This window comes from Styela clava, chromosome 14 (genome assembly GCF_964204865.1).
Source record: "Styela clava chromosome 14, kaStyClav1.hap1.2, whole genome shotgun sequence".
Classification (NCBI taxonomy): domain Eukaryota; kingdom Metazoa; phylum Chordata; class Ascidiacea; order Stolidobranchia; family Styelidae; genus Styela; species Styela clava.
Genome location: NC_135263.1, coordinates 4,525,672 through 4,547,861, shown reverse-complemented (window position 1 = coordinate 4,547,861; position 22,190 = coordinate 4,525,672). Strand labels below are relative to the sequence as shown.

At 36.6% G+C, this 22,190-nt stretch overlaps 2 protein-coding genes across 2 annotated transcripts; both read right to left on the bottom strand.

Annotated features, from left to right (window-relative positions):
* Positions 1-237: 237 nt before the first annotated feature.
* LOC120341205 (uncharacterized) lies at positions 238-9,305 on the bottom strand. The gene is made up of 8 exons (XM_078119939.1): positions 9,133-9,305; positions 8,242-8,385; positions 7,131-7,326; positions 6,077-6,176; positions 5,003-5,168; positions 3,476-3,686; positions 2,026-2,168; positions 238-1,674 (listed from the first exon to the last, which is right to left on the bottom strand). The coding sequence occupies exons 1-8, from the start codon at positions 9,168-9,170 to the stop codon at positions 1,557-1,559; spliced, it is 1,116 nt and encodes a 371-aa protein (XP_077976065.1). The 5' UTR covers positions 9,171-9,305; the 3' UTR covers positions 238-1,556.
* Positions 9,306-11,500: 2,195 nt separating this feature from the next.
* LOC120341394 (uncharacterized) lies at positions 11,501-20,895 on the bottom strand. The gene is made up of 8 exons (XM_039409891.2): positions 19,957-20,895; positions 19,198-19,347; positions 18,294-18,477; positions 16,777-16,876; positions 15,910-16,075; positions 14,554-14,773; positions 13,788-13,930; positions 11,501-12,921 (listed from the first exon to the last, which is right to left on the bottom strand). The coding sequence occupies exons 1-8, from the start codon at positions 20,475-20,477 to the stop codon at positions 12,741-12,743; spliced, it is 1,665 nt and encodes a 554-aa protein (XP_039265825.2). The 5' UTR covers positions 20,478-20,895; the 3' UTR covers positions 11,501-12,740.
* Positions 20,896-22,190: the final 1,295 nt, after the last annotated feature.

The window sequence follows — 22,190 nt, the reverse complement described above, 5'->3', positions numbered from 1 at the left end:
CCTATTATAGTGCAAAGATTTATTTCTTTTTGTTCTAAAACGCATTGTGAACACATGGAGGGATGTCTATTGCGTCTGTATCCTTCTATATCCTGTAAAATAAGACTCGAGCTTTTCAGGCGGTTTGGCCATAATCCAGTCCGTGGAATTTGGAGTATAGATTTATTGCCACAAAACAAAGTCAACACTATTATAAACCTAATGCAATAACGAAAACATTTCATCAGTAATAACAGTGATTGATAATTGCTTTGTGCGGGTCGATGAAGAGGGATTTTTTTCATCCTGTCTGACTCCTGACCCCTAGCAATTCGGAATCACGACTTCAACTACGACTCTGGACTTCAGGGTAACAAAATTTAGAGTACATTAGCTTTTTCTGATCAAATTATATTTTATGACCCAAATTTTAATAAATTAAAAACTCCAACACTGACTTCAGGAAAATATGAAAATTCGACTCCAGTTCGGACTCCAATACAACCAGGCAACATAAAATTTCCTTTCAAATTTGCATCCTTTGTTTTATTTATTTAAATTGATTAAACAATTTTTTTCGAGTTGATCCAGATGTTTATCTAAGATGACAAGCATTTTCATTTGATTCTGCTTACCGTCCAACTGGGCCTCATATTAAATTGTTAGGGGGTGATTACTAGTTGTTCAACGAGCACTGCATTTATTCTAAGTATTTCTGGTCAACCAGCTCAAACAGTTTTTTCTATACTTTGCTCAATATGTATTGTAATTTTGAAAGTTGCACAGTATTATATCCATTTTATAGCTGTAATATAAAATACGTATACGAAATAACGAAAAAAAAACGAATAAACAGTAAATTCAAGCAAACAATAAACAATTTGTACATTCATATTTTTCTTTTTTCTTTTTTTATCGTGAATTCACTCTCTATTTCAAATAAATAAATATTTACGTTATGTATTACACAGGGTGTGTATAATAATGATGATAACACTTGGACTTATGTTTGCGTATAATTTCGCCCAAAAGTTAATCTAGGACGCTTTGTACAAACCTAGGTCTTGCGAAGATGGGGCCTGATCGATGAGATTAGTCTCGCTTTTCATATCAACTTAGCACCTTAAACTCGTTTCAAGCAACTCCCTATCTGGAAAGACGTTTTGTGACTTTAGTTTCGTAAAATTTTTAGTTCCATTCTCAGGCGTGAGCCATGTGAGTAACCAAAAGCAAGAAATAAGCAATTTATTCAAGTAAATAAACTGGCAGTATTTTGATCACTTTTGGGGTTTTCCGACTGCGACCCGCAATAACTTCTCAAAAAAATCAATCCTTCAATCTCGCAACCTTGGACCACTCTGGCTAACTCTCTTTATGACACCCTAGTTCTGGTGACTGACATAAGGTTTGGAATCGAAAATTTTGACCTTCGGTGTAATTCAGTCAACAAGACTATTTGCTGGGCAATATCTTTGGTTCTTATGTGCGAGATTAAATTATCGATTAGTTCTTCATTCCCTTGCTATCTCTCCCTCTTTCTTTACCATATTTACGTTCTCAATCTTTTTTTACATTCTCTATCTTGTTGAAATTGATAGCATGAATATATCCCCGTCGAATTCTGGTCGTATGTTCGCGTCTGTAGACGTACTTCGAGCAAGATTGACACTATTAGTCCACGTGGAGCGAGCAGAACTGAAAAAAATGAAAAGTATTTGATAAATCAAATTTTTGGGCAGAGTTTTGTCTTTGATGTTGATTTTGGATTGAGTGAACATTTTGTTAGGAATAATCCAAAAAATTGGATAGTATAATTGGCGCACAAGAAGTGTGTGTACCAATATGGAGGTAACTAATTTTTTCCCCCTCTTCACATCAAGTAGTGTAAAGGTTCTGAAACCTATGGGCATGGAGTATAATCACTTGGCTAACACAGACAGCCCCCGAACTCGTAATAGAACTAAAAAAGGTCAAATCAGAAAATTGACTAGAGTCATGTCAAGAATTGAGTCGTTCGTGTCTATAACAAAATCATAACAAACTTACCCGAGAAAAGCGGACCCAAGTCCACAGATCTCCATCTCAGTTGTCGAAACAATGTCTTCAAAATGTAACTTTAATATTTCACATGAATCGTACTTTGCCTTCATGAATTCATCCAAATCGAGAGACGAAAATGTCAACCAACCCTGGATAAAAACAATACCAAGTAAATTAGTTACTTCAATCAGATGGTCAATGACTTTCTTTTTTGATTGTAGAGTTTGTTGATATTGTTCCCTAGCCTAAACTATGCGCGTGCTAAGACTGCGCTTTTTTTTCAACTGTCCCTTGCCAAGTTATTAGTAATTAAAAAACGTAAAAAATCTTGGTTGTTTATTATATTTTTTGGTCCAAACAACAACGGTAAAATCGATATTAAAAATTCCAGTGAAAGTTAGTATGATAACAAAAGACTTAACCTAGTTTGAGACAGATGCTTATATTTACAGTTGAGATGCGAGCCCCAAGAGATCCCCTGGTTAAATGAAAATCCAGAAAATGCCTCCAAAAATCGAAACACGTCACTCGACCAATTAACGGTCGACCGTTATATATAATCTTCAGTGTCAACATCTAATTGGTCGCTTGCGTATGAGCATTGCTCAGGATTTATTTGAACCTTTTGAATCGTTTCCCTTAATTCTTGTTGATGTTGTTATTAGAGTGATTGTTGTTGTTGACAAAAACGCTTTTCGCCACAACTAGGGGACTAATCGACTTCACGTTTGCAGTACTCAAAGAAGTTTTTTAATACTTCATTTTATTACTGACTTGAGGATCAGGTGGTTAAAAAGTATTGGATTTCACTATGCTGACATCGCAGGTGACAATTCTCGATTGTAATCCCATGCCCACCTCTCATGAAGGGTGTAATGAAATGGGTAGGTAATTTCGAACCGGTAAGTTCATTTCCGGTAAGTACCATTTCCGGTTCCTTAATTCTAAATTGCACGGACATGATTCTGGCTAATCTTTTTAACAAACCACTTAAAAGTAGGCTTACCATACGTCCCGGAATTTCGGTTCCAGATATACGGTAAGCCTACCTAAAAGGCTCGTTCCTTATACACGGTACGTTTTAATCCAAGTGGAAACAAATCTTTGTATTATAATAAGTACACATGCATTTAGGAAAATAAATTGAGGGCTTATCTTGGTCCACCTCAACCTATGCGGCCGCAGTGGGAACCTACGATTCTATAGACGCTTATTCTAATTATTATCACAAAATGCACCGATGGATCCATTTGTTGTTATTATGTTGTTGTTGGTATTCTATCTATACAAACGTACTCTGTCGGGTGAAGACTTTATATATTTACTTCCAATCTATATTAGGCCCCCACCCAGCAGAGTACACTTAAATAGAGCCGTGTTCGCATTAAAAGACATATAAAATACGCCATAGAAAATCAAACAATGCTATACTGTTAAAGTTGAAATAAAAGCTCACGTGCTTATCGTATAGCAATTTTGCGACTCCGGCCACCACCGATCTCTCGCTTGGCGGTGAAGCGATGTAAATATCTTTTATATTCAAATGATTTCGTCTCAGGTCTGAAATCTTCTTTTCAATAGTCTGTGCTATATTCCCAGGTTTTATGCGCATTACATTTTTGCAAAGCATCCTTTTAAAATCATCGTTCTTTGGGGAGTCACGACACCTAAAAAAGTGGCAAAATTTTGTATTAGGCAAAAATGCAATATTTTCAACCTTAAAGCATGGCATTTCGTACATTTTTGTGTCCCCTACACCAACTTTTCGAACCTGAATTTTGCTGTGGTACACATTCTTCTCGACTTTTATTCGTTACAGTAGGACGCTAAGAAATGAAGGATTTGGTAGTGACATTATAAAGATGCAAACTTACATTTCCCAAAACGATCCCGAAATACTTAATACTCCCGTCACTCATTGTGAAAATGAATTTAAGATTTAATACATTAACGTTAGATTTACACACAATGCAATACAGATCAAACGGTTTTAAATCTTTTGACGAATCATAAGATATCGCTCAAACTGGAGATACCTTTCACGGCACACTAATGCGTCATGGCTCACAGTTTGAGAAGTTCTGGACTAGAGTTCGCATAGCTGACCCAACCACAAACTATTGGCGAACTGTTTACGGGGGCATATACGGATTAGGGTTATGCCATAAGTTTATTCCGATTTCCTTAAGCTTGCCGGTTGAAATGAGAGTATTTTAATTCTGTTACGAGTTCGGGACTAGCTGTGTTAGCCAAGTGAATATACCCCTGTCCATAGATTTCAGACCACTTGATGTAAAGTATGAGATCAAAATTAGTTACCTCCATATTGGTACACACACTTCTGGAGCGCCTAATTCAGTTATGTTAAAGCGCCGAGTTACAATGGTTGTCGTTAGTTCTTGATTTGAGGGTAATACAGTTGACGGTATAATAATATTAGCCAACTTTCATTTTATCAGTTGCCTCTTGGGAAATTTCAAAAGTAAAATTAACCCTCACTTCTCTCGCATCTCTTTGCGATATTTTCACTTCTATTTTCAAAGTCCAAAGAACACAAAAGGTATGTTGATATAGAAGTTCGGATGTATACTCCTGGGATTGGGTACTCCCGTAGTATGTGTACCAAGATGGCAAACAGCGGAACATAGTATGTGCACCAGGTAAAGGTTAGGCCTTACTTTTTTTCCGATTTTCCTTATTTTAGTTCTATCACAAGTTCGGGTACTGTCTGTGTTAGCCAAGTGAATATATCCTCTAGGTTTCAGTCCTTTTATATAACTTGATGTAAAACAGGCGAACAAAATTAGTCCCCTCCGTATTGGTACACATACTTCTGGAGCGCCTAATTTAGTTAGGTCAAATTGACGAGGTAAAAATTCCCCTGAGGCAAGTCATTAAATACCAATGAGTATATTCAATCTTGGTCGAGTGGCAAAGAAGCTCATGTAAGGTGTTAGGCAATTGTGGTAATTGAACAACCTACCTCGTCATGAAATCTCTTTTATTAAATCTCCAATGAACGCTGACAAAAGGGCGACTTTTCAGTTTACTCGAGACAAAATTTCCAGCAATATTTTTGATGTATTCCGGACTTCCTGAAGCCTCTGATATTGATAGATACAACTGGTAGTCGGTGAATCTGCCAATGTCTGTGAAATAAACGAGAAAATTACTATTAGGTGAGGTGCAACACGTTTTAATTTAAATTCTGTACGTTTTAAACTTTTTTTGATATAGTTGAAAATGTCTACAAATATGCTCTTCAATATTTACTGATATGCAATACGCAATTGTGCCTCTTTTTGATTTTAGTAGATGTGAGCATTACAGTGGTTGACAAATACTTTGCTGGGAGTTGAGTATTCATTACATGGTACTCCTGAAGTATGCGCACCAAGATGTCGCACAACTTGAAATCTAACCTGGTGCACAACTTGAGTTCAGGTTGTGCGCCATCTTAGTGCACATACTTTAGGAGGTCCCATTACATATCAGTAAGCTGTAATCAGCAATTTATTTTTCCACCAATGCTAAAACTACGTAACGCACATATATATATATATATACAGTGTAGAGAAAATGAGAATAGCATTTCAGTGCGAAGGGAGATGCGAAAAAAACGGTACTATCGTAGTGTGTGTACCAGGTTATTGGGTTGGGGCATAATTTCATTAATTTTTCTTTTTCAGTTCTATTACGAGTATGGGGACTGTCTGAGTTAGCCAAGTGAATATATCCCCTGCCCATAGGTTTCAATTCCCTTACACAACTTGATGTAAAGTAGGCGAACAAAATTTGTTACCTCCATACTGGTACACACACGTCTGGAGCGTTGAAAACCCAATACTGGTTGTCGAACAAAGCGCGAGCGCGCATTATTAGGCGAACAAATTGGGTACATTTCAGAGAAAAATAAAAACGGCACAATGCCTCAAAAACTTCAAAATGTTGTCAGGATTTTTAACGCTCCTCAACATTGTGAGTTGGAGACGGTGTCTGTGTTTCGATAATGTAACTATTTTACAATAAATGTAAAATGTATGCAATGTGATTTTACCTTTTTGATTGGTCACCAGTTCCACATGATTCAGGTTGTCGTCTTGAGATTCTGATATGTTGAGGTTGTATAAGGATTTGGGATAAAGAACACATCTTGCCTGCAACAAGATAAGAATATGATAAGATTTGTCGCGGGGTAAGGAAAGCCGATAATACGGCCAAATCATATGGCGAACCACGGCCCCTTGTCCAGTTATCAGATCATGTCGGGTATGGAATTAGTTAGCCAGTTGTTTGTTTTCGGAGGCATGGACTTGATGGTTGAGGATGCCGTAACCGACCAGCGTATACATGAACCCACTTTACGGCGGCGAGGAGTCCAGCAATCTTCTCGCACATGACTATCCCCACATGGGATTCGAACCTGCGAACCCACGCAGGGTAATCAGAGGTGCGGTGGCGAGCTTATTACAAACGTCTAACGCACGATGCGCCACACCGCCGGGCCCAGCAATATAATATTTCAATTATTTTCACACTGTGTGTTGCGACGTACTAATTTCAAGTGGGACCCATAGACAGGGGAGTGCCAAACATTTCTTCTGCTTGGGCAAGTTTCTGATAATGATGTCTCTTATACCTAACTTCAAAAATAATTCGGGGGTTAAACAAATTATAAATGTTGTTATAAATGAGAATGAATGCAGTAAATATCAATTTAGAGTGAAATGTCTGTAATAATAATAAGTAAATCATCAAACTAAGCACCAAAATCACCCCTATAACGTGCTTCTCAGTGCAGCTACCTCTATGCCCCATACCCATAGACAACCCCCAAGTATAGAAATCGTGAAAAATATTCGACGATTATCAGAATGCTCTCGCTAAATTAACAAAAAAGTACAAAAAATTATGTTTTAATAATTTATGTTCCAATCCTCAAATAAATTGTTTAAAATATGGCTTCGAAGCAATAAACGCATCTCGCAGCATTTAGGATTTCTTCTTCCGCGCCCTTTTTTATACCGCGATTATTCAAGCCTTTCGTCTAGAACTGGAATGGTTTTAGCCATCGAGAAAGTAAGTCAAAGTATTTGTGAAATCGTACTCACATCTGAGTTCAACAAAGTTTTTATTTCATCGGGTTTGAACTTCCGGAATTTCCCGCCACCAGGGATTGGAAAATCTGGAATAACATTGACATTGATATTTTCCGGGTCATTTCTGGGGTGTTGATTTTTGACCTTCGATAACAATTTCATTCCCGAATAACTCTCCCATTGTCTAATATCTGATTTTTTGCTTCTCCTGTAAAAAATAAAAGTGCTGTTAGAATTTCAGGTATAGGGGTCGTACTCCACCAACGGTATAGAGCTGCGGTAAGCGAAAATATGAAAACTCTATTACAACATAAATAAGCTTGTTTCAACGTCAGGGCACGATTTACAATGGTAAGAGAAACTTGGACACAAAATGGTACCCTTGCTCAATTAGAGACTTTCGAATACAAGGGTTTAATACGATGCAAGCAAACGCATAATGATGTAATATTGCGACCATATAAGGAAAAGGTTCCTGTCTCCAATCCTTCTAAGTTACATTACTCAAAGAAAAACTGAACTATTTCTCCTGGATTCATGATTGTAAACTCGCGGTGCGATTGATGGTACGATGGCAAATAGTTTCTTGCGCGTAGCCCGGTAGGCCGTGCCCTATTTTTACATATTTCTGGTGCGCAAGTTTGTTCAATTTATAAACTGAGAGAAAGAGAGAGAGAGAGAGACTTTATTTTTTCGTGAACCAAAATAAAATAACAGTCATCGTAATAATAAAAGTAATAACATGTAATAAATTAGTTTGGTATGAACAGGAGAGAGTGATACGACCAGACGGTCAGCAAATTCAACTCTCCATTCACGCTATTATGTTCACTGAGTGGTCATCAGTGAGGCCAATAGGTCTAGCTATAAACCAGAAGTCAAAATGTATAATAAAATTATAAAAGGCTTTCAAGTCCTACACTTTTTTTCACGCAAATTGTTTTCTGTTTCGCATTTTTAAGGTTGGGTCGAAGTCAATTTTTTGTCAGCTAGAGCTGAAATTTAAATATTTTCAAACACGGAGTCGGTTTTCCATATGGCCCGGGGTTAGTTCCGGAGTCGGATCTAACTTTCGGCAACTTGTATTTTAGTATATGAGAGGTAATTAGAGTAGTAATCTTACTGTAAATGGACCATAGCATCAAGTTGACGGCCACAGGCTTCTTGAAATTGTTCGATTGTGACGCAGGAGATAAATCTACAGTATTTCTCAATGTCTAACCGATGTCCAGGAAATATATATTCTGTCTTGTGTCCCTCCACCGAACTAAAAGAAAAGTAACAAGAGAATAATGCTCAAATTTGTGGACACGAAAGCTCAAACAATGTCGTACCGGTATCAAACCATTTGCATTACCGGTAGTCAGACCACCATATCGCTGTGTACAATTGCATAACCGCCACATGGTGCGCTTTTTTTAATTTTGTTGACGTCATCACACAAAACTTTAAATTAAAAACGAATACCATGAAGCGTGCCCATAGAAATTTTTGAAATAAATAAAAGTAATAGCTTTCTAAAGACAACAATAATCTTTAACCACCAAAAATTTGAAGCAATTGGTCGAGTGGCTGAAGAGACAACAACAACAAGATAATAACTACAAAACGATACATAGGTCCATTTCGTGTCCAGAAATTTGTGAATGTTGCAAACATGGATTAGTAAGTTAGTTACAGAGGTCGAATAACGCTTAGTGATATCATTATTAAATAATTTCAGTGTCAAATATTTTCCAATTTTCATTGTTTCGATCAACCGATTTAACAAAATACGAACGATTTTTTTTTTTTTTTTTGTAATATAAGTGTATAACACTCTAATAATTAGTCTTTACACACATAGTCATCTAATAACTGTGAATCCTATGAATAACAGTGAATTTGGTGATGGGGACTAACTTAGATGACCGTATGGTCGTATCTCTACCTCAAGTCTTCACCAAAAAATCAATAAATCTCTCTCTCTCTCTCTCTCTTTGCTATCGGGTTAACATAATAAAGTAAGGCCAACCTGTCTGAAAAGTGTTTGAAGAATCTTGGTATAACCATTGTTCTGTTGAGTTTTATTGCGACAAACGTTGCTTCTCTTACTCCGGTTATTTGGTTATTCGGACCGTTATATGGAATAGGGAGTAAAAATTTATCTGGATTCAATCGAATAGCCGGATCCGGATATAATGGCTCCACCGAATAGTTTTTCCGATGAATTGCAGCGATGTCGTAAAGAGTTTCATAAGCTGTTTTGTTGACTTTCGAGTTTTTCCATTTTAATTTGCATTTATCAATATTTCCATTGATTTCAATCTCTGAATTTTTCCGTTTGATTGATTTTTGCATAATAATAGAACTATCCTTCAAAGCCGATGTCAAGGTTGTATTCATTTTTCCGGAGTACATCGTACACACATAAAACGTCGCTAAAACGACTCCTATCACCACACCTTGTGACGCCCTAAGACATAGCCTATTTTGACCCATTTCTGATATCGAAAAAAGTATCTGAAAAAGTATTTGAATCAAGTCAAGTTTATTTTATCCAATCAGCAAAAAATAATCGCATACAAACATTCAGAAAAAGAGAGATAATCAAACAATTTTACTTGGGAAGAGAAGTCGCGAGCAAATTGGCTTTTTTAGAAGTGTGCATTATCTTGGTAGCCCTCAGCTTAAGCGATACCCGGAAAGTCGCCCTCGACTTCGGAAAGATTGGTGATTCCTGATAATATTCAATGTTTACAAAAACTAGAGTGCGATCTGCCCTTATCACCATCTAATGATGCATTATATAGGGTGGAGAAAATTTTTCAAACTTCTATTCATTATTACAAAAATTACATTTTACAAAGTTTTGAAAGGCATATATTATATTACACAAAATATTACAGTAATCGAATAAAACCTAAAACGTATCAACCTAACACAATCTAGAATCAAAATAAATAGAAACGTATTGAAAAAGAAATGAGTATATACCCAAGCATTTTATTCGTGATTTCATCTGACTACCAAATTTTCTGCTTTTCCAGCGACCACTCTGTGTATTTAATAAGAGAAAGCAACAGCGTTTCAATCTTACTGCGCAAAAAAGAAGAGTTTGAGAATATGCGATGACGAAATATATCACCCCAGTGGAACGGAATTATCTTCAAATTTTATGATTTTCCGAAAATCGCACCTTTGTAATAAGTTCTAACATCCTAAGTTAAAAATGTACATAAGGCATCCTTACAAATGAAAACTAAAACTGACTTTGTAACTCAGAAAAAGTGATGTGTCAGAACAAAATATGATTTTACTGAAAAAAGGAGATTTTCATTTCGACCTGTGGGCGCACAGAAAAAACGAAATGACGGCAATTCAAAATTGCCTTCTGAACTGATTTGAATAATTTAATGTTCGATTCGATATTTGATTCGAAGCTCTCAGTCCACAGACAGAAGATCAAGAAACATCCATTACCGCATTACCGAGAAATGTAACATAAGCTGACTGCTCTGATGTATCAAAAAAGGTTGTTGGCCACTGGAATATGCAAAACCTAATCGACGCCACTTCTATTTGAATCCGAAGCTGAACATCAATACACCTAACCCGACTGTTTAAAATACCTGAAATAACTTTGTAACCTGACCTTATACTAAGCTATACGAAGTGAAAGTAAATAAAACACGTATTACCTCTCGAATGAGCCGAAGTATTAAACAGTTCATTTACAACGCACCGACGCTCAAGGGCAAAAGTGTATAGTTGTAATTACTAAATTACAAATATGCTGTCTGGCACGGGGAACTGGATTTAGCCTATAAGAGGCATCAGTCGCACCAGAAGTTATGTTTACCAATATGGAGGTAACTAATTTTGTTCGCTTATTTTACATCAAGTTGTGTAAAGGGACTGAAACCTATGGGCAGGGGATATATTTACTTGGCTAACACAGATAGTCCCAAACTCGTAAAAAAATGAAATGAGGAAAATCAGAATACAATTATGGCCTAACTCTAACCTGGTACACATACTACAGGACTACCCTTTTGTGAATTTACCCCCATTACCGAAATCAGAACTTCTTATTCAACAACTTCCTAATTAACATATCATTGCAAAATGGTAAGAATATGAGTGTATCATATATGCAATAAAGCATTACATAGAGTTTATGTAATAGACTTTAATTAGGAAAATGAAATGAAAATTCGCGAACCCTTTCTTTGAATGTCGTCATAATCATTGAACCCGTTCTTTAAATGTCGTCATAATCATCGAACTCGTTCTTGTCTGTTTTAGTTCCGCATGTTTTTTTGAAATGAAATAACCAGATGTAACCGGTTATTGAAATTTCGAATCCCGTAACTGCCTCACTCGAGATAAACATTACAGACCAGCGTTTAATCTTTTTATTATTAAATATATAATAGATACACATTTATATAAAATAGACAAAATATTAAATAGAAAAGTAAAAATGTCGTTCGAGAAACAGTACTAATCAATCAAGGCAGGCTCTGTTGACATGGCTGGTATGACCTGCGCAAATATTTTATAGCATACTTGCTGATACATAATGACGCAGATAAACCCGTAAGAAGAATAGATTTATCTTTGGCGGCAAAGCATATTATTCAAAAGTTGTGTGTTACCAAACAATTTCAATTTACAATTTTCTACCTATATTATTTTTAAGACAAGGCCGTTATCTATATATAATACATATACAGGGTGGGAAAAAAGTTTCGTCAGGGCAAAGTAACTGTTAAAAATCGTTAGTCGCGAAATGTTCAAATGCCATTTAACCGTAGGTCAATACTGTTAAAAAGTCGTTAAATGTTTTAAATAGCATTTGTGTTACTTTTTTAACACTCTGTAGCTCAATACGACACTTGTTAACAAATTTTTATTTGAACAAGACCATGTATAAGCAAATACTGATCCTTGAGAAGCTAATATTTTTGGAAGGATCGGAATCAGCATTGTCTAACTTAGTGATTTCCAACCTTTGTCGCTGAATTTCTTGCTTATTTCAGAGTGTTTTATTCGGCGCTCCAGAAGTGTGTGTACCAACATGGAGGTAACTAATTTTGTTCGCCTAGTTACATCAAGTTGTATATAGGGACTGAAACCTATTGGCATGTGGTATATTAACTTGGCTAACGCAGACAGTACCCGAACTCGTAATAGAATAAAAATAAAGAAAATCGGAATGAAGTTATGGCCTAACCCTAACCCGACACACATACTGCGGGACTATTTTTTATTCTTCCTCGCTGTGCATAAAAAGTACCTAATTTATACAATCTTCAATTGATCATTATTCCACCTCCACTCTAGTGTAAATAGTTTATATATACCGTGTGTATAAATGAGTATTATAGTAATATTAATAAAATTAGCAATACTACGACGAATACAAATTCCTTCTCAAGAGCAAAATTTTTGAAACCTAAATGCATTGAAATTTCATTTCCAATTTTATGTGTCTATTTTTACTTGTCAATAAAGTTTGTTTTTGAAAATTTGTTAAATCGCGCGAACGAAGCCATATCAGATGGCGCTTATACAGCTTTGCCTCGTTGCCGCTCAAAGAGGGTCTTGCATGAAAAGCGACGCCGAACCGAGGGATGATTAGGTTCCATATTCATGTCGCGACATATCTCGTTGTTTCTTCATCAATCGTTTAGTTCTTTTCTCTCTCATTTCCACAGAAGATAAAAATATATCACCGTCGAATTCTGGCAACGCCATTTGAAATTGTGACGTCAGCCTCATACTTTTGACATTATCCGTCCAAGAAGAGCGGGCGGACCTACAAAATTGTATTTGAACACATGATTAAAATTATAATAAGAGAGTGATGCTCAAACATATAGACACGAGGGCAAAACAAAATTTTTTTTATCATCAATTCCCCGAAAACTATAAGCGGTACGGAAACTTACCAGTACCGTATACGCAGTCCTGTTACTCGATCGCGGAAACGTTTATACAGCGAAATTTTGGATGAAATATCAGATCTCATAAGGGTTTATGGAAAATTTAGGAATAAATAAATAGCCTTCTAGCATAAAGTACAATCTTTAACCACTGAAAATTTGAAAGCAACTGATCCAATAGTTAAAGAGAAAGACGATTTTTCATAACGACAGGGAGTAACGCAAAGAACATTTTAGTGGTTACTCGTATGTTTTCTCAGGAATGAGCCACCTTTACATTTGAGTGAGTGCGCGTGACTTCGAGCTTTGTAAACAAACTTCTATCGAAAATACCGAAGGACGTTAACTTTCCAATAATTTCATGTTATAAAAATTGTCTTTGTTGATTTTTAATTGCGATATCATTCTAAGTTTTTAATTCAAACTATCGCGTCTCAGTAGCGTTAAATCCCTTGTAATTATTTTGGTTAACTAATTATTTAGTAGCATCCGGAGTTGACTCCGTACACAATCTAAAGCAATCCCCAAAATACAAGACTGCGAGTACATATTTATATTCGATTTCTAACATAATATTAGTTAATTAATTAGGTGAATCCGGAGTCGACTTTGTACACATCTTGAACTTACCCCCAAAAGGCAAGACTGTGAGTACATATTTTCATTCTGGTTTTTAACATAATATTAGTTAATTATTCAGTGGCATCCAGAGTCGACTCCGTACACAGCTTAAACTTACCCCAAGAATACAAGACTCCGAGTACATATTTCCATTTCAGTTGTTGACATAATATCATTGAAATGCCTTTCCAATGATGGACATGAGTTATATCGAACCTTCATAAACTCTTCCACATCGACGGACGAAAACGTCGTCATGCCCTGAATCAATGAATTATAAGGAATTTTAGAAATATAATCTGAAAAAGAGAGGAAACCCGCGATACGACAGATCGTCTGATTACTACTACGGCTGGCTATTTCGAATCGAATAGTAAATTATTCGAAATGGTTCATGCAAAATTTCGACGCCATCTTGCTTTTTCGTGCGCCGACGATCGGTGATTTCAGAATCAATCGAAAATTTTTATCGAATCCAATCTCGAATACTCGGGAGATCCGTAATTGCATGTGACTTTTTCATTGCTATGGGCACAGACGCTCAGACAATCTGCTGAACGTTCACACACAATAAGAAACAATTTTTATCGATAACTCACTAGGAAGAAAATAGTCATATGTCAGACGGCACTGTTGAATTATGGCTTGAATAAAAATAAATTGTGGAATTTACCTCTACCTTTAGAAAACAGAAAAAAAAATGGCGGCGATTTTATATGTTTGTCTGAAGTGATTCGAACAATTTGCTATTCAATTCGTAATGCCCAGCTCGAGTGGTTGATGATCCTATATCAATATTTCCAAACACTCAGATTTACCTAAAAATGGTCGAATTAACTAATACCCAAGTCAAATCATATAAATGACTACCCAATAACTTTTACCTGTCTGTCAAAAAGAATTTTCGCCACGCCCTCTATGATTTTTCTTTCGCTAGGTGGCGCAGCAAAATACAAGTGAGGGTTGTGTTGTAATTTTCCCTCTTTTCGGAGCGATATTATCTTATCTTCTATCGCCATCGCGATATCAGTAGGTTTGATAAGCAAAGCGTTTCTGCATAAAGTCAGCTTCATTTCGTTTGCGTGGGTGATATCAATTTGACATCTGAAAATAGATACTTGCTTTTAAGATATGAATGGATTATTAGAGGTTTATTATTGTTCATCACCATGGTTTCCAACAACTGTAGTGAAGCGGAACCCCAACGAGACATTCTGAAAGCAGCGGTTTTCAAAATTTTAAGCCGGCATTTCTTTCTAGAATTTGTCAAGTCTAACGACTCACCCCCAAAATAACTAGCTAATAACAAGCTACAAATAACAGATAGTAAGGCGGAAGTGTGTCTTATTCAAAGAACCCGTTGAAAATATGTAGTTAGAACGTAAATAATGAATTAAATGTAAATATCCAAAATAAGGCGGACAAGATCATATTCAAAAAATAATTTTATCTGATATTAGCTTCGCGCCCCTCAAAGAATTGTCTACGCCCCCACCCCCATGTGAGGCACGCCCCCCCCCCCCCGTTTGAGAACCACTGCTCTCGAGGAACTCCTGTGCAATAGTTTAATTATCTGAATTGTATAAACTATACATGTAAATTTCTATAACTTGATACAACGGTTAGTTTAATTTCAACTTAATTTCAGCCTAAAATATTTAGAGACTATCAATTGTTAAAATACCAAGAGAGCAATGCTCAAATATATGGACACGTTAACCAGAGCAAATCAGTTTTTACCCTTGACGCTACCGGTACCCTCAAAAAATTCCCGAGTTTCGCGTAGCAAGAATTTAAAAAATTAAACTGGACAGCCAGTGTTCTCATGGATAAAATAATACAGCGAATCATATATCTTGCACGAAATACCAGATTTCATACGAAATTTAGAAATAAAAAAAAGTAACAGCCTTCTGGCAAAAAATTCCATCTTTAACCACTGAAAATTTCAAAGCATTTGGTCGAGTAATCGAAGAGAAAAGCGACTTCTTAATACCTAGGTCAAAGAAAAAGAACAACAACAACAAAACAACAACAAAAATATCAAAACGATCGTTATGTCCACTAACGTTTTTATTAATAATGTTTTTTTTATGTTCAAGAATCTCAGCCACCATTAAAAATCGACACTATCATAGCGAATGGGAACAGCAACTGTGATCCCTTTATGCGGTCCTTGGCAGAAAAGATTTTTCGAATGCACCCCGGCAAAAAAACTTTGCCCATCCCTATTGGTTTACCTTTTCATGAAATCATCCTTGTTATATCTCCAATGGACGCTAATGAACTGTTTTTTCCCCATTTCCAATGAGATAAATGACTTCGCGATTCGTGAGATATATTCAGGACTTCTCGAATAATATGACAATGAAAGCCATAATCTCGTGTCTGAGCTCGTTTGTAAATCTAAAAATGGGAATGATATAATGACCAAATTGATTCAATCAGGATAGGAATTTCATGGTAATCCCAGAGAGAGAGGAAAGCCTATAATGACGCCTAATCATGTGGGGAAGCACAGCCTCTGGTTTGGTTTCCAGTCCAAGAAATGTGTAAACATAGCCTGGTTGACTCTAGATGCGTGCCAAACTTTTCTGTTGATCATGGCCAGTTTCCGATAATGATGCCCAATAAACCTAACTTCAAAAATAAACAAACTAAGATGTTATTATACATGATATTGAATAATTAAAAGGTCAGGAAGGAGTGAAATGTTTGTAATATTGTTCTATATCACGCATTGACCAGACGAGCATATTGGCGGGAAAGGATAGTCAGCCATTGCTACAATTAGTCACAGTAGGACAAGACTATACACGTAATGTCAACTTTTCTTGAATAAAAACACGTCAAGAAAAACACGTGTAATAACGCCAACTCTGCCAGCTTGTACCTGCTGCCCCCTACGGTCTGCTGCCCGGGGAGTTTGACCCATTTGGTTCTTCCCTTAGGCCCGCCCCTAAGTTAACGAAACAGACTTTTTATTTTAGCTATTCACTCTGACTCCGCGCACTCACACACACGACCCCAAGATAATATAAACAAATGAAACAATAGGAATAGAAAATTCTAGTCCCGTCACAATTACCAAAATATAAATAGCAAACCTGTCTTAGAAGAAATCAAACGTCCTTTGCCTTTGTTTTTCAAGTCAAGTCTCGCAAATTGTAGATTGTAGAGAGGTCTGGGATAAATAACGCATCTTTTCTGCGCGAAGAAAGTATATGTAAAAACCAAGCTATTTGTAAATGTTTTACAAATCTCACCATTAATGTATCATTTGTTTAAATACCAGGTAAACAACAGCCAGGGTCATGGAAACGAAGGTCACACGTCGGCACCGGTCATACCTCAACTGAGCACCCAGTATGCTGATAGCATCGGCAGACAATAAAGACGGTCAAGCGGAATGATATAAAAGTGTTCCGCTTCAGATTGAAGAAAAAGCAAAAGTTTGGGATGAAATGTGGCATCTCATATGACTTAGGGAAAATTAATAAAAACTAGTGAAAGCGTTCTGGCGGCTTCCACTATCTTCAAGGAATGGAAAATTGAAATCGGTTTAGGCTGTTGGGCGATAGATGCTTCCAGTCACTTCTTTCCGGTTTTCTTGTTGGCCTTTACCTTATTACATACGTTGCACAGGAACCTCTCACGTAACTATACCAACTCAAACTCAAGAAAATATTTGGCTAAACGATACACAGTGATACCTCGGTAGTCAAACATGATTCGTTCCGTATTGGTGTTGGACTGTTACTTATCTGTTTGAGTACGGAAACTTTTTTCCCAATAAGTAATAATGGTAAATATTTTAATACGTTCTCACGCATTCCACAATATTAGCAAAACGTTTACCTAAACAACACTAAGTGTTTATATGTGTACATAATAAATAAAAATATAAAATAATTTTATCGGTTACTGTATACGTTCAAGCAAATACTCATAGTACTTCATTTTGGCTTTCGTGTCCAAATTTTATTTGAGCTTCGCTTTTTTATTGAATGGTCAAGACTAAGAGGCAGCCGACATTCGCGGTTCGGGGGACGTCATCTCACTCGGCGGCGCGTTCGGGTGTAAGAACACCGAATTTCGGTTCGGTTCGGTTTTTTGGTCGACTACCGAATAGGGCTGGACATTTCGAACCGATTATTCGAGTCGAATAGTAAATTATTCGAATCGGTTCAAAGCAAAATTTCGAAATGCGCCATCTTGTTTTTTTCCTTTTCGCCAATGGCCGAGATGTACTCCTCATTTTTTTTTATCGAGGCCATATTTTTCCAACGCATTTCAGACATTTTCGGTAGTGCGTTATTGATTTAATTAACGTGTTTCTTATTGTGTGTGGATAATATGTCTGAGTGATGTATTCTACGTTTTCAGTTTTTCATTTGTTGAAAGGACCAATTACAATAAACTTTCGCATACAAATATATATATATCTCCCAAGTATTCGAGATTCGATTCGATTCGAAAAAAAAGTTCGATTCGATTCTAAAATCATCATGTATTCGAAAATGTCCAGCCCTGCTACCGAATTGTTTGGATATCTATTTGTTCGACTACCGAGGTTTCATTGTATATTTACACTTCATGTGGGCCTACAATAATAATTACTTACATTGGTACTAAATAACTCTGGAATCTCATCGGGTCGAAATTTCCGAAATTTAAATCCAGGATCAATTGGTTTCCGTGGGACGAGCTTAACTCCGTTTGATTTTTGTGCACCCGAAATATCCTGATTTAAAATTCTCATACCAATGATTGACTCAAATTTCTTCAAATCGGCTTCACTGTAGCGACTGCAATATAACAAGACAGTTTGATGATTAATGCAAAGCAGGTATACGCGGACGGTATTTCGCATGAGGCAGTCTTTGTGGCATATTGTGCTTATCTTTTGCTCTTGGTGAAAGTTGTGAAATTTCCTTACAACGTCATACAAAATTTTGATTCACATTATTTAAAACAGCCAAACTATGGATTGGTAAAAATAGTAATAATGAAATTATATTTATGTATAAGTCAGCGTCTTATTCTGTATACAAAAAACTTGTAAAGTGATGTTACCTTTATCGTATATTTTTGCTTAGGTACACGGTATTTTTTTTTTTTTTTCATTTTTTTTCTAAGTCTCAATTTAAAAAATAATATATTTTTCTCAAACCGGATTACCTCTTTCGCATAGAGATTTATAGACTCATAATTTAAAGACTCATCGCTTTCGCAGAATAATCGACCGCCAGTCGGCCACTGTTTTATTCACAATTCAAGTGCATGCATCTGGAACTATCTAACTGTTTAAATGCAGGGCGATCCTTATACCCCTGCCATCTATGTAACCACAGATGGACCCGCACTTCTATAGGCCCCGCGGTAATTCTAGCTGTAGATTGTTAAATTCAAACATTATAACCCAACATATTCTGCTTTATTGAGCCCGGTGCACTAAACACTTAACTTCTGTAATCGTTTTATTTTGTCCTCAAAATTTTACGTACATTTACGTTCTTACCACGTACCTTAGATGCATTACAGCATCGATTTGGTATTCACATGTTTGTTGGAATTCTTCCATTGATATGCAACTCATAAATCGACAAAAATCTTTGACTTCTAACCGATGTCCGGGATAAATGAATGTCATGGTACCGACGCCGCTTCCAATTTGACTTTAAAAAATAAAAGAGCAAAAAAATTACACAATGTATTTTATTTGGCATTCGATTCGAATAATAGTAGAAGCATCCAACGATATCTAACCATATGTAAGAAGCTAATTTTTTTGAATGGAACCGGATTCTTTCCGATTAGGCATTGCCTACTCATTTTATGATACTCCCGTAGTCTGTGTACCCGGTTGGGGTTAAGCCATAATTTTCTTCTGATTTTCCTTATTTTAGTTCTATTACGAGTTCGGGGACCGTATGTGTTAGCCATTTGAATATACCCCCAACCCATAGGTTTCAGTCCCTTTACACAACTTGATGTAAAAAAGGCAAACAAAATTAGTTACCTCAATATTGGTACACATACTTCTGGAGTGCCCATTCTATTGCACCCTTGGTGAGTTAATATTAAGAATGAATACTCAGCAGCAAATACAAAGTTAAATTCGCCCCGAGAAAGACAAGAATTTATTTCCGGTGAAGAAACTCATCTTCAATCGGGAAACGTGGGCTTAATAAAAGGCAAAGGGCTTACATGAAAACAGTAAAATCGGAAGCTTGATTTGAACTGAAAAAGTTAATTTTACAAAAAAATAGGCATTTGTCACCAACCTGTCGCTAATATGCTTGAAAAATTTTGGAATAACCAAAGTCCGGTTCAATTTTATTGCTACAAGAGCAGCTTCTCGAAGTCCAATAATTTGATTGTTGGGTCCATTCGCCAAAATTGGGAGGAGAAATTTATCCGGACGCAACCGGATAACCGGATTTTGATTTATAGACTTTATTGAGTCTCGATCCGGTATTATAATTCTCTCTTGTAATTCCCTAGGAGTGTACATACTTCTTTCATAAAAGTCGACATCCAGATTTTTAGAAGTCAATTTTAATTGACAGCCGGTGAATGGAGTAATATTGCCGTCGTCAGCAAGTTTATTCTTTTCTAACCGAGAATTCTTGCTTGCTATATCATTAGATGTCTTTCGCGAATAACTTGTATCCTCGAGGGAACGTCTAGTCACGTTTGTTGTTGTTTGTAGCAGAAAAAATAAGGCAGCAAAAGATGCCAAAGATATCATGTATGATTTACGTCGCTTAGACGGGTGTTGATCTCGAAATCGAATCCCGTACATTATGTGTTCAAATGCTATGTAACGAGACAGAAAAATGTAGTGTATTTTTTAGTAATAATTCGGTACGAAGTGTACCTATGGATCGGTCTGCTCAATTCTTACTCTTTTCATAACAAATGGATTAATCGATTATAAACTATGAGAACTTATAAACAAACAGAGCCACAGAACAGAGGAACATGGGAAAAATTCAACCCGCGGGCCAAATCCGTCCGTTTGGCAATTCAATCTAGCCCGCCTGATGCTGCCACAACCAAACTGAAATTTTGATGTTTTAGCTATAAATAGCTCAAGGAATTGAGATTGCGATTAAATTTAGTTTTCGCACGAGGCATATTGTTTTCCACCTTTGCTTTGTAATACCGTGAATATTGTTCCTAGAAGTGACTTTTTACGTGACACTTACATAGCCCGCCAGACTAAATAGGCAAAATGTTTGGCCCCTCGTTCGATAACCTTCCCCCCCCCCCCCTGCTCTAGAAGAGTAGTGCCCTTTTTCTGAGTTATGCGGGACTCAATAATTCATCAAAAAAAAATTCTAATTAATTTAGGTAAAAGAAACTATTTATATTTTATCGCGTTTAAACGTCTTAGCCACGCTTCTTCGATCTTCTTAGTAAACTCGGCGCTCATCTAAGCACCGGCACCGACGTATACCCATATTATATATTTTCATATATTTAGACTTGCTACCTTGTTAAATAACTGTAATCTAGCCCAGGGGTGTCCAACCTGCGGTCCGTGGGCCAAAGGCGGCCTACAAGGAAGAATTGTGTGGCCCGTGAAACAAGTTTTTAATGTAGTTTAATCTGGTACGTGTGAGTAATTCCAAGCCTATACCAGAGTCTAATTTTTTGTTATCTATGCCCATGGCGTTACAATGGTCTAACATCTATATTATGCGAAGCGAACAACACATGTCATAAAATCGATAACCAAATTTTTTGTGCTTGCAACTACTAGAGAGCCTATGTCAAATAAAGTAGCGGCCCGCGGTTTCAACCAGTTATTTGTATTTGGCCCTTCTGTATTAAAGGTTGCACACCCCTGCTTTATAGCTTGGCTAATTTGAGAATATTTGCATGCTTTCATTGTTTCTTATAAGTGCCTACTATTGTTCTATATCGACATCTTTTCTCTCGAGGTAATTTCAAAACTGTGTTTCATCTTTTCGCAAGACTTATACCAGATTCAGTTCGGAATCCATCCTACTTTTCAGATTTTGAATGTAATGAACTGCCTCCTGTATTAGAGGTTACACACCACTGACGAAGCCTATACTACCTTCCTACTGGCGGAATTTACTTTTTACGCACATCCAGCTATTGTACAAAACGCGCTATTCCTTCACATCTAAGCATAATAGGAAGTGTAGCTCTTGATATTTGAGTAGCTCGGCCGTAGCTTCACTCATAGATAATTCTTTTCAATTTTCGAGTGAGTTCTCGTTACCTTGCTTTGATGCAATTATTCTTAAAAAAAGGAGTATCTACATATACCATTCAGCGCGCTGGTGCTTGCGACCCTTCTTCCATCGTACCGTTTTCGAAACGTTGCTTTGAAAAAAAAAGGTGACTGAACCTCAAAAATCTGATTTTTCCATTAGCTTCCTATATAGAAAGCATTGAGATTGAAAAAAAAACTCGAGTACTCGAACTCGAATGCCGTACATTATATATTTAAGTATTATGTGACGATCCACAGAAATATAGT

Coding starts and splice junctions, on each gene's coding strand:
- LOC120341205 (XM_078119939.1), bottom strand. CDS start 9,170: ATGGTTATACCAAGATTCTTCAAACACTTTTCAGACAG. Junction 6,177..7,130: donor AAACTTTGTTGAACTCAGAT/GTGAGTACGATT, acceptor ATCTTGTTGCAG/GCAAGATGTGTTCTTTATCC. Junction 1,675..2,025: donor CTTGGGTCCGCTTTTCTCGG/GTAAGTTTGTTA, acceptor CATTTTTTTCAG/TTCTGCTCGCTCCACGTGGA.
- LOC120341394 (XM_039409891.2), bottom strand. CDS start 20,477: ATGTACGGGATTCGATTTCGAGATCAACACCCGTCTAAGCGACGTAAA. Junction 16,877..18,293: donor CAGAGTTATTTAGTACCAAT/GTAAGTAATTAT, acceptor TTCTTCGCGCAG/AAAAGATGCGTTATTTATCC. Junction 16,076..16,776: donor TTTGATTTCTTCTAAGACAG/GTTTGCTATTTA, acceptor TCCCATTTTTAG/ATTTACAAACGAGCTCAGAC.